Genomic DNA, 10,912 nt, shown 5'->3' on the forward strand with positions numbered 1-10,912 from the left:
CCTGCCTCACTCAACCGATCAGAAGAGCCCGCCAGAAGGACCCCTCCCTCAACCTGCACCCTCATGTCCAGGACCCTTGGCTCACTCACATCTTCCTTCCCAAACTTCCCCAGGAGCCTTCCGAGCCCTCCTCGCTGGGGGCTGCTGCACAGACTCCCAGAGTCCCTCGGGCTTTCTCCTCGGGAGGGGCGCTGTCAGCAGACAAGGGCCTGACTGCACAAACGGCCAGGGAGCTTGCGCAGGGCTGGCCCTGATCCACACTGGCCCAGGGAGGGCACCCCGGCTCACCCTCATCTGTACAGGGCTCTATCTGACCCACCCTATCCTCCGTCGCTTCACCCTGACCGCTTCCCTCGGGTGTCACTCGGGCCTTCAAAGGACGTGGGAAGAAAACGTTCACTGGGAAATAGATTTAAAGAGTGGCATTGTCTCTGCCTACCCACCTTTCTCACCCCAACCCACTGCCTGCAAGGCGATGCTGCCTTTACCGGGTTCAAGGTTGTACATCTGAGCAGAGAGCCTGTCTACCACGTCTTTTTCCCTTCCCCGCCACAGGCAGACTGGTCTCTGCTCAGGCTCCCGGGGGCTTCTGCCTCTTCCGGAGGGAAGGCCAAGTGATACCTGGGGGGCTCCCTTTTGTGTATCTAGGTCACTGCTCAGAAGCCCTTCTCCGGGGCATGGTGCCCATCCGGAGGGCTCTTGGCCACTGTCCACTGTCCTTGGCCCAGAGAAGGCTTCTGTGTGCCCAGCCTTGTTGAAATGAGGTGGGTCAGGCAAGCTGCTGTGGCCAATGACCTGTGTGCACATTCCGTGAACCACTAGCCTGTGGCCTCCTTCCCTCCCCGCTTCAGTCACTACCAGATGGCAGGGGGTGCCTGTGCTCCCGCCGCCCCCTGCGCCGTGTGGGCCAGGCCTTTCTGTGTTCATTTCCTGGCGAGCTCTGAGCTGCTCGCTCAGCGCCCGCCGCCACAGTCGGTGCACAGCAAACCCATGCAGGTGCCTGACCCAGGGACAAACCGGCGGGTGGAGAGACAGCTGCCCCTCGGAGCCCAGCACCCGACCTGGCCCTCCTCACCCTGCCCCTGCTCTATCCGGTTCTGTCTAGGACAGAGCATCAACCCCAAGGTGGCGGGTCTGATCGGGCGGCACGGGCCCCAGAACAAGCAGCCCTTCATGGTGGCCTTCTTCAAGGCCACGGAGGTCCACCTGCGCAGCATCCGCTCCGCGGGGGGCAAGCAGCGCAGCCAGAATCGCTCCAAGACGCCCAAGAACCAGGAGGCCCTGCGCATGGCCAACGTGGCAGGTACGCCCGGGTGGGAGGCAAGTGGTAGAGGGGCAGGATCCCGGGTGGGATCCCGGAATCCACTCCTACATTCTCCAGTGGGAGGGAAACTGCCAAGTCCTCCTCCCCCAGGGGGCCACTGTCTGCCTCGTGTGACCAAAGAGCAGTTGCCACCGGGCCGAGCCTGACTCCTGGCCCCAGAGGGTTTTCATCCGACAGTTTCTTAGAAACTGATGAATCGCCAGGCCTGTCTGTCAAGTCACCAAGTGCCAACTGCACACCAGCCCAGGGCGCTCACCCAGGCTCACCAAGTTGTTGTCCAGTGCCACCGAGTCGGATCCGACCCATAGTGACCCCGTGCACCACGGAGCCAAACACTGCCCGGTCCTGCACCACCCTCCCCATTGTTCCTGTACCTGAGCCCGTTGTGGCAGCCCTGGTGTCCATCCAGCTCGCCCAGGGCCTTCTCCAGGGACGGGTCACTCCAGACAGCATGTCCAAAGGACGGAAGACAAAGTCTTGCCAGCCTTGCCTCTAAGGAGGACTCTGGCCTTCCTTCTTCCGGTACAATTTGGTTTGTCCTTTTAGCAGTCCATGGAACTTTGAGGTTTCTTCTCCAGCACAATTCAGTGCATCAACTCTTCTAGGGCCTTCCAAATCCAGTGCCCAACTTTGCCATGCATATGATGCAATAAAGAACACCCTGGCTTGGGTCAGGTGCACCGTAGTCCTCAAAGTAACATCCTTGCTCTTCAATCCTCTAAAGGGGTCTCGTGCAGCAGATTTACCTAATGCAGTACATCCTCGGATCTCGACTGCTGCTTCCATGAGCAAGAATGGTAGATCCAAGTAAAACAAAATCCTGGACCACTTCAACTTGCCTCCATCTATCATGCTGTGAAGGATCGGTCCAGGTGTGAGATTTAGGTCTTCTTGGCATTGACTTGTAATGCACTCTGAAGGCTGCAATCTTTGATCCTCATCAGCAGGTACTTCCAGACCTCCTCACTCTCAGGAAGCAAGGTGGTGTCATGGGCACACCCCAAGTTGTTAATAAACCTTCCTCCAATCCTGACGCCACATTCTCCTTCGTACAGTCCAGCTCCTCGCGTTTCATCCGAGAAGCGCAAGTAGTAACGGACCAGACAGTGTCTACACAGGGATGCAGAAAGCGGGGAAGATCTGAGGGGAAGTTGCCACACCAACGTCCATAAACCAAGAGAAACCAGACCCACGGTCGCCGAGTCCACACTGACTCCTAGCGATCCCCTAGCACAGGGTAGAATTGCCCTGTGGGTTTCTGAGGTTGTAAATCTCTCTCTCTTTTTCCAGTTTTGATAGTTTTATTGTCGTGTCATCCACATATACAAGGCAATCATTGGATCGTATCAAGCCCCACAGTCCGTTGTAGGGCACTTTCTTCCTTCTGGTTGCAAATCTCAAGGGAGCAGAACGCTTCATCTTTTTTCCCTAAGGGTGGCTGGTGGGTTTGTGCTGCCAGCCCAGCGTGTAACCCACTATGTCAAATAGCAGGGCACCGGAGCCCGGACGGTAGCTTTTCCCCCTCTGATGAACATTTGGGGTGCTTGGGGCAGAGGCTGACGTGCAGTTTGGAATCTCATGAAACCGGGTCTGTCCAGTAGCACTGACTTCATTCTTCGCAACACGTAGGCCTTCTGATGATTTCCGCCCTGTTTGTTCCCGTCTGTCCGTTTGTTCTCCTATAAGGAGGAGTCTTGGTGGCATAGCGGTGACAACTGGGGCTGCTAACCCCATGGTCAGCAGTTTGAAACCAGCCACTGCATGTGAGAGATGAGGCTTTCTACTCCCCTCCAGATTGACCGCCTCAGAATTCCCCAGGGACAGTGCGACCCTGTCGAAGAGGGTCCCTGGGAATCAGAACAAACCTGGCGGCAAGGGACTTGGAGCCTTGGGAGGTGATTTTTAAAGGAGCACCGTTGTCCCTGGCGATGGTCTATCTTTTGTGAGTTCATCTGGTAGTTTCGACTCAAAGTTTGAAGAGTAACTCTGGGAGATCGTCCTGGGGAACTCTGGGCTCACCGGTCCCATGAATCTGGGTTTGTCATTGTGTTTATTAAGGAATGGGAAGTTCTGGTCCACGTTGTTTCCTCCCATTCTGTCAAGGTCTCCCTATTGTGGCGCTGAGGAGAACAGCTGGAAGTGGTAGGTGGGCTCCATCTAGTTCTTCTAGTCTGTGGTTCCTGAGGCTCAGAGGCAGGTAGAAAGGGGGTCGGGGGACTGGGGCTTAAGTACTTTGCCCAAGAGCAAACAGCAAGACACTGGCTGCTCTGGGATTTGAACCAGAAGAATCTAGGTTGGCACCCATGTTTGGCTTTGCTGGGTGGTGTCTCCCTGCACTAGAAAACCTGTCGGGAGTTTTTTGACATTTCTCCAGGCGTTGACTGAGCTCCTACAGGGACTGCCGGTTTTGTGTCTCCCACCCCTTGACAGCTGGCTTTGTCCCAGGCGTTGGATTGGGGCTGTGGTTGGGACTTGGGTCCTCTCCCCGAAGCGAATTGAGAGGCAGATGTTGACGGCATCCTGCTGCCTGAGCTTGCTGGGATCTAAAGACTGTACATTATAGTCCTTGGGTTTGGGGGCTGGGCTGACTTAGAACAGCTCCCAGTTCTGGGAACATCTGTGTTGGTAGGTTATATCTGTGCGTGTTATGGTACAGGTGTCTGCATCACTGGGGTGTGTGTGTGTGTGTGTGTGTGTGTGTATGTGTGTGTGTAAGGACCCTCCTAGGCGCTCGCCCAGGTGGAACGACGGACCAGGTGTCCTTCTGGGCCACACACGCAGAGCTTCTGGCAGCGGCACTCAGAAGCCACATGCTCAGGCCTGCCTCCTGCAGGCTCCCGGCCCCCGGGGGCCTTCGATGCTCTTCAGATGATGTGGTTTTGAGTTGAGAAACGATGGGTCCCTTGCCTCCCTTCACTTCCTCCTCCCCGCCCACGTTTGGACCCAACTCCTAGCTAATTATCCATCGTCACCAGCTTTTCGGGAAGGGGGGGGTGTTTGATCCGAGCACCAGCTGTAACTTGTTAGCTGCAGCCGGTGGCTCGGGTGGAGGCTGAGGAGGTGGAAGGAGCTGCCTCTGGGCCTCCCTGCTGCTGCTGGGGCCGGTGGGGCTGGGGCCCTCTGCCTCTGGGACCCCAAGGTGTCTCCCCTTCCCCACCTTCGTCCTCATAAGAAGAGGTCATTGCCAGCCAGGGTGCAGCACAGCACCAAGGAAACACACAACATTCCTCTAGTTCTTAAATGCTACCCCCACCCCCACGCTCCACTATCACAACCCCAGTTCTACCTTACAAATCCCGCTAGACCGGAGCATGTACACTGGTACAGATAAGAGCTCTTGACACACAAAATCCAGGACAGATAAACCCCTCAGGAACAGTAATGGGAGTAGCGATACCATGAGGGTAAAGGGAAGACAAGGGAGAAGGGGGGAAAACAGGGAACCAACTACAATGATTGACATATAACACCCCCTCCCCCACCGAGGGGCACGAACAACAGCAATGTGGGTGAAGGGAAACAGCAGACGGGGTAAGATACGAAATTAATAATAATTTATAACTTACCAGGGGTCCGGAAGGGTGGAGGAGGGAGGGGAAAAAGAGCTGATACCAAGGGCTCAAGCAGAAAGAAAATGTTTTGAAAATGATGATGGCAACATTTGTACAAATGTGCTTGATACAATTGATGTTTGGATTGTTATAACCGCTGTGAGAGCCCCCCATAAAATGATTTATTAATTTAAAAAAACAAAGAAGAGGTCATCACTCACTAGGAGTGCCAGTGACATTCTCCAGGGTACCTGAGGGTCACAGGGCTGGAGGGGCAGTGCGGGGGGGACAGGGGGAGGGGCTCCCTCACAGCAGGACCAGGTCTGATACACACCCACATGCCTGCTGTCCGCTTGGTGAGCTGCGCTTGGCCATGAGGCCCTGATAGTCAGGTTTCTACAGTCTGATGGCTGCCCTTGCTCTGACTGGCCAGGCATGGCCAATCAACTGCAGCACTCCCTTCCCCTGATGCCCACGCACCTTTAGGATAAGTACCTGCACTCGATGCAAGTGCCATTTGCCATCCCAGACCCCAGGTTGTTGGCACCAGGTCCCAGGACCTGGACATGCCTCCTTTCTCACTCTCACCACTGCATGACCTTGGGCCCCAGCACCTTGTGAGATTTCTACTCGGAATTCCAGGGGGCAAGTGGGCTGGGGCAGCAGGGTTCTGACGCTCCTGATGCTCCTTGGCCTCAGGAAGATGTCCCTGGCTGCTTGTCAGGGAGAGCTGGGTGCTGCAGCTCCTAGAAGCTCCCTCTGAGGAATGCATCATGCCAGTGTTTCTACCCATGTTTGAATGTTACCTCCGCTTTTTATCTGTTCCCCCATGCTACCGAAACAATGCAATCCATCCCCAAAGCCTTACAAAGAAGTGAGCAAAACACCTACCACCCAGGGTTTTAAAACTTAGACTAGTGAAACATTTCAAACAAACCTGAGAGCATCCCAAGTCGTCATCATTTAAACAACCAAACCACCACCCATATTTTGGACAAAATTGAACTTTTTCTCTGTTTGAAAAAGTTTCTGTTTAAGAAATAGAATTAAAGCTGCAGAACAGCTATCTCGGGGACAATGATTGGTTTCTCCTTTGCAGAACAAAGGAGCCAGGAGACCAAGATAAATCCAGTCCACAGAGTCGTGGACTCAAACTACGGCCTCCTCCACCCCAAGACCACAAGAACCTGGCCTCCAGAGGACCTATCCCTGGGGCTGTCCTCTCGCTCAGCTAAAAGGGAGGGAGGGGGCATCACGACCGACCCTCGCTGCTGCCTCCAGCCCATTGGCCCTCTTGTCCTCACTAACCACTCCCTCCCCAGCCTTGACCCCACCCCACGTCTCCATGACCTGACGGCCATCCCTTCTTATTCTTGGGGGATGTTCAACCTTGTCCTGTCGAGTGTGACTCATGATTTTGGGTGACTCCAGCGGTCCTGAGGGACAACCTCCCATCATCCTGGTGTCTCCACCCCCCAGAGTCCCCATCCTAGACCCCTCGTCCTCTGGCTCGCCCTCGTGTCCACACTAACTCCCAGTCCCCGGCACAGCCTTGCTGCGAGGGGTGCTTACTCATCACCATCAATTTGGCCCCAGCTCACGAGCCAGGAACAATGTACACCCCTGTCCATCCCTGTCCAGCGGCATGCAGTGTGGCCGAGTCCCGTGCCACAGAGAAGACCACCTCTGTGGTGTAAGGCAGGCACTCACACTGCAGGTAGCCCGCCTGTCCTGTCCTCTGCCTTTGTTTCCCATCCCACTTCTCTTGACAATGGGGTGGGGAGGGTTGCCTTGTACCACGTGCTTATTCTTTGATGGTCTGGCCATCTCGAGACTGTATCCCCATAGCGACAGGGAATTCCCTCAGGTCCCATCTGTATCTCCAATGCCTAGGAGAGTGCTGTCACTCAGTGAAAACACAGCTGAATGAATGATGGGGTGGAGGGGGGCGGGGATCCCAATGTAGAGGCTCCCAGGTGTACAGTGGCAGGAACGTGGCTGTGCCACTCAACGAGGCCACGTTGGGATCTGAGTGTCTGTGTGGTGCCGGATTCCTCCTACAAACACAGGCAATTCTGTTACAATCGAGTCAATGCAACTTCTTTATGGGTTTGTATTAAAAAAACAACTCTGCCACTGAGTCGATTCTGACTCGTAAGGACCCTACAGATCAGCGTAGAACTGCCCCTGTGGATTTCCCAGGCTGCGACCCATTACAGGAGCAGAGAGCTAAATCTTTCTCCCATGGAGCTCCTGGGGGCTTTAAACTGCTGACCTTGCAGTGAGCAGTCTCTCTGTGACCCACTCCACTTCTGGAGACTCGGTGTGTGTGTGTCAGCGCTGTGGATCCGAGGGGAACTGCCCTCGGCAGGGTCTGAATGGCCATTTCTCAGCAGATTGCTCTGCTTTTTTCCCCCGGGGAACCGCTAGGTGGACGGACCAACCACCCTTCCTTTAGTAGCTCAGCACATAAACCCCCTGAGCCACAGACATAGAGCACTGAGGGTTCTGAAAAGCAGATGGCGATACACACAGCAGGCGATTGAACCCCCCAAGCCTTCTTCATTCCAGACCTGAATCTTTTGGGGAAAACCCTCTGAGAGCATTCCGGGATTCCACGCTGCCCTTCACCCCCTCTTCTCCCGCCCAGCCTTTTTCTTCCTCCCTCCCACCCGGACTGCCCGTCAGTCTGTACCCCCGCTCCCCCACCCCCCAGCTGTGGGTGAGCACCTTCTTGGCACAGGAGAAGGTGGATGGAGAGGAATCCCCTAGTGGATGGGTCAGCGGTCCAGGACACACGCCATGGGAAAGCCGGAGGTGGCGGAGAGACAGGTTTCGGTTAACGGAAGGAGCCCCTGCAGCTGCAGGGTGGAGAGGGGGCTGCGCAGGGACAAAGGTCACGAGTGAGTGTGTTTGTGAGCAGGGTGGATTTCTGTACTGTTTACAAGCACTGCGTTCCTATCCCAAATGCCTACCGGCCACGCAAGCCTCCAGAAACCCCCGTGCCTCTCTCCCCTTTGTCCGCAAACAAGCAGCTGTCGGGTGGGTTTCTGGAAGGTCAGTGGGATGTGACCTTCTGACCTCTTCACCGTGGTGGTGATGGGGGACACTCACGTCCCAACCCTGGCTTGATGGTCTTCTCTAGCCCCTTCCAGAGGGGTGGGCATCCTGGAGTGGACCCCTAGAGAAGGTGCTTCCGATGGCGCCAAGCTGGGATGTCCCTGGTGCTCTGGTGGCCTTGTGGAGCCCAGGACAGAAACCACATTTTAAGAAGCCAATGTTGATAGAAGAATCCCAAAAGTTCTCTGGAGGTTGCCGGCTGGGCAGGTCTTCACACCGTCTTCTGCTTCTGAAAACACACCCTTCCCCCAGGGCCTTGCACACGAGTGTGCTGAGTGTGTGCTGATTTCACCTTTCCCCCCTTGTTCCGCTGTTGGGCCCTCCGTCCCCCACAGAGAACAGCAGCAGCGACCAGAGGCAGGCCTGTAAGAAACACGAGCTGTACGTCAGCTTCCGCGACCTGGGCTGGCAGGTAAGGGTGCCGGGCGCGTCCCAGGATGAGAAGCCCCTGGGGTGGGTGGCCCTTGTGTGTCTCCCGTTGGTGGCAGCTAGGACTGCACTACTCACCGGCCTGCGGCTGGAGTGGCAATGAAAGGGCACGTGGCCTAAGGATCTGCGGTGTCTGATACCTGTCAGCCGTGGCTTCTGTACCAATGGGTCTCCACGGGATGGGGTGCAGGGGTGTCCCACAAAACCCAAAGGTAGAAATATGCCTGCAACTCAAACTAGAACCAGGAACCTAACGCCGCCAGACCCTGGACCCCCTCGTCCCCATCCTGTGGATGGAACTCTCCCTGGGGACTGGGCCCAACTGTACATTGAGGGGACGTCCACAGAAGTCCCCCCTCCCTCCACTCTCCCCACCCCACCGTCCTGTGACGCTGTCCTCAGGACATCACCTGTATGGGCCAGGCCTGGTCACTCTTGACACCAAAGCCCACTTGTCTGGACCACTCTCCACCCCTGGAGATAAGACTCAGGTTTGCCCGTTCTGGGCTTGTTTTACATCCTGCTGGAGCCAAGAGGGGCCGCCACCCCTGTGTTCTGGTTCCACCGCTCAGGAGGGTGTGCAAGGGCCACATCTGTGACCCCGGGCAGGAGCCCAATTCCGAGTCTCGACTCCTGGTGGAGAGATCTCGGGCAGTGCATGCAAGTCCCATAAAACTCCAGGACAAGGGTCCAGCCGCACCCCTGACGCTCGCCTCTGTGCAGGACTGGATCATTGCCCCTGAAGGCTACGCTGCCTACTACTGCGAGGGGGAGTGCGCCTTCCCACTGAACTCCTACATGAACGCCACCAACCACGCCATCGTGCAGACACTGGTAGGTACCGCCTGTGCACCACTGCTGGGGTCCATAGAGAGCAGCGGTTCTCAACCTGGGGGTCGCGACAGAGGTCGCCCGATTCATAACCGTAGCAAAATGACAGTGATGAAGTAGCAACGAAAATAATGTTAAGGTCGGGGGTCACCGCAACATGAGGACCTGTATGCAAGGGTCGCGCTGAGAACCACTGCTCTAAAGCATGACCCCTGGGATCCCAGGGCAGGTGACCCTCCGTGGACTCATCCCTCCGTGGAAAGTGGTCAAAGGGATGGCGACGGTTTCTGGGAGCTGCTGCTGAGCTGGCGCCGACTGGTGTGCCACAGACCAAAACACCGCCCCACCCCATACCATCCTCCCAAGCATCCACGTAAACCAGTGGGGTGAGGGGACCCAATTGTAGCGAGGTTCTGGCTCTGCACGCTGCACTCGGGGTTCCTTCGCACGTGAAGTTGGGAGAAGCTCAGAACTGACGGAGGTGGCTTTCAAAGTGCCCCCGGGAGAGAGAGTGCACCCTGAGCATTATCAGGGATCCCCTTGCTCAAGCAGGGTGCCCTCTTGAGTGAGAGCATGGAGACTGGGGAGCCGGGTAAGGGGGGGGGGTGCGCAGTGCCTGGCCTCTCGAGCCACCTCTCACCGCTGCCAGCATGTGCTGTGTTCCAGGTTCACTTCATTAACCCGGACACGGTGCCCAAGCCGTGCTGCGCCCCCACCCAGCTCAACGCCATCTCCGTCCTCTACTTCGACGACAGCTCCAACGTCATCCTGAAGAAGTACAGGAACATGGTGGTCCGGGCCTGCGGCTGCCACTAGCCCCTCCTGGGAGCTGGACCCTCGGAGCCATGTTCTTCCAGACGGATCCTGCGTCTCCCACCCGCCTGCCTGGGCCAGGAGCCAGCCGACCAACCACCTCTTCCGGAGACCCCCTTCCTTCCCCTCCCCTGACTTCAGCCTCGTAGGAGTGTTTGGGGATTTGAAAGGCAAATGGCTTTCGATGGGTTTTCATTGGCATCTGATGGACCAGCAGCTGCCGGTGAACACCTGGCCGGAACAAACACAGAGCGAGGGCCATCTCAGCCGGCCATTGGCTGGGAGGACTCAGCGGTGCACTGACTCACTGAAGAATTAGGACGCCTTGAGCCAGGCCACCCAGCAGAGAGAGGACGAGGGCGGAGAGAGGGTGGGCATGGTCTTCTGTGCAGAAGGAAACTGATGCGGAAGTCCCTGTAATAAATGTCACAATAAAAAGGAATGAGTGAAAATGGTTAGGATCTTACGGGAGATTTTCCTAAACAATGGATCCCCGTTCCTTCATGTACTCTCATTTCATAAACAGAAGCCTTGACCCGTGGAGAGAGGCGAGGGGAGGCCGCACCATTCCTTTCTGGTTTCATTCAGAGGCACACAGACCTGCCCGGGCCCAAGGAGGGGTGGGTTGGGAGGGGTGACAAGTGGGGGCGAGTAGGATCTTTGCTAATAGGAGGGGGGGTGCTGACCTTGAAAACATGTCCGGTCGTTCAGATGGGTTTGCGGTGACCAACGTCAAAACAGGCAGGCAACAGCCCGCAGATGCCTAAGCCCGGTCTTCCGCTCTGCCCTGCGGTGGGAAGTCCGTGTGACATTGTAGAGGGGCGGGAGAGCAAAGAGGACTGAG

The 10,912-nt window shown here is 56.5% G+C and overlaps 1 protein-coding gene across 1 annotated transcript in view; it reads left to right on the top strand.

Moving 5' to 3' along the window:
- Positions 1-10,551, top strand: part of BMP7 (bone morphogenetic protein 7) — an 88,417-nt gene extending 77,866 nt beyond the window's left edge. Inside the window, exons 4-7 of the mRNA XM_004717143.3 lie at positions 1,106-1,303; positions 8,331-8,407; positions 9,148-9,258; positions 9,922-10,551. Of these exons, the coding sequence (XP_004717200.1) occupies positions 1,106-1,303; positions 8,331-8,407; positions 9,148-9,258; positions 9,922-10,071 (536 nt within the window). The 3' untranslated portion in view covers positions 10,072-10,551. The remainder of the gene's footprint in view (positions 1-1,105; positions 1,304-8,330; positions 8,408-9,147; positions 9,259-9,921) is intronic.
- The last annotated feature ends 361 nt before the right edge of the window (positions 10,552-10,912 follow it).

This window comes from Echinops telfairi, unplaced genomic scaffold (genome assembly GCF_000313985.2).
Source record: "Echinops telfairi isolate 266 unplaced genomic scaffold, ASM31398v2 ScPeMD7_7413;HRSCAF=8451, whole genome shotgun sequence".
Taxonomy (NCBI): Eukaryota; Metazoa; Chordata; class Mammalia; order Afrosoricida; family Tenrecidae; genus Echinops; species Echinops telfairi.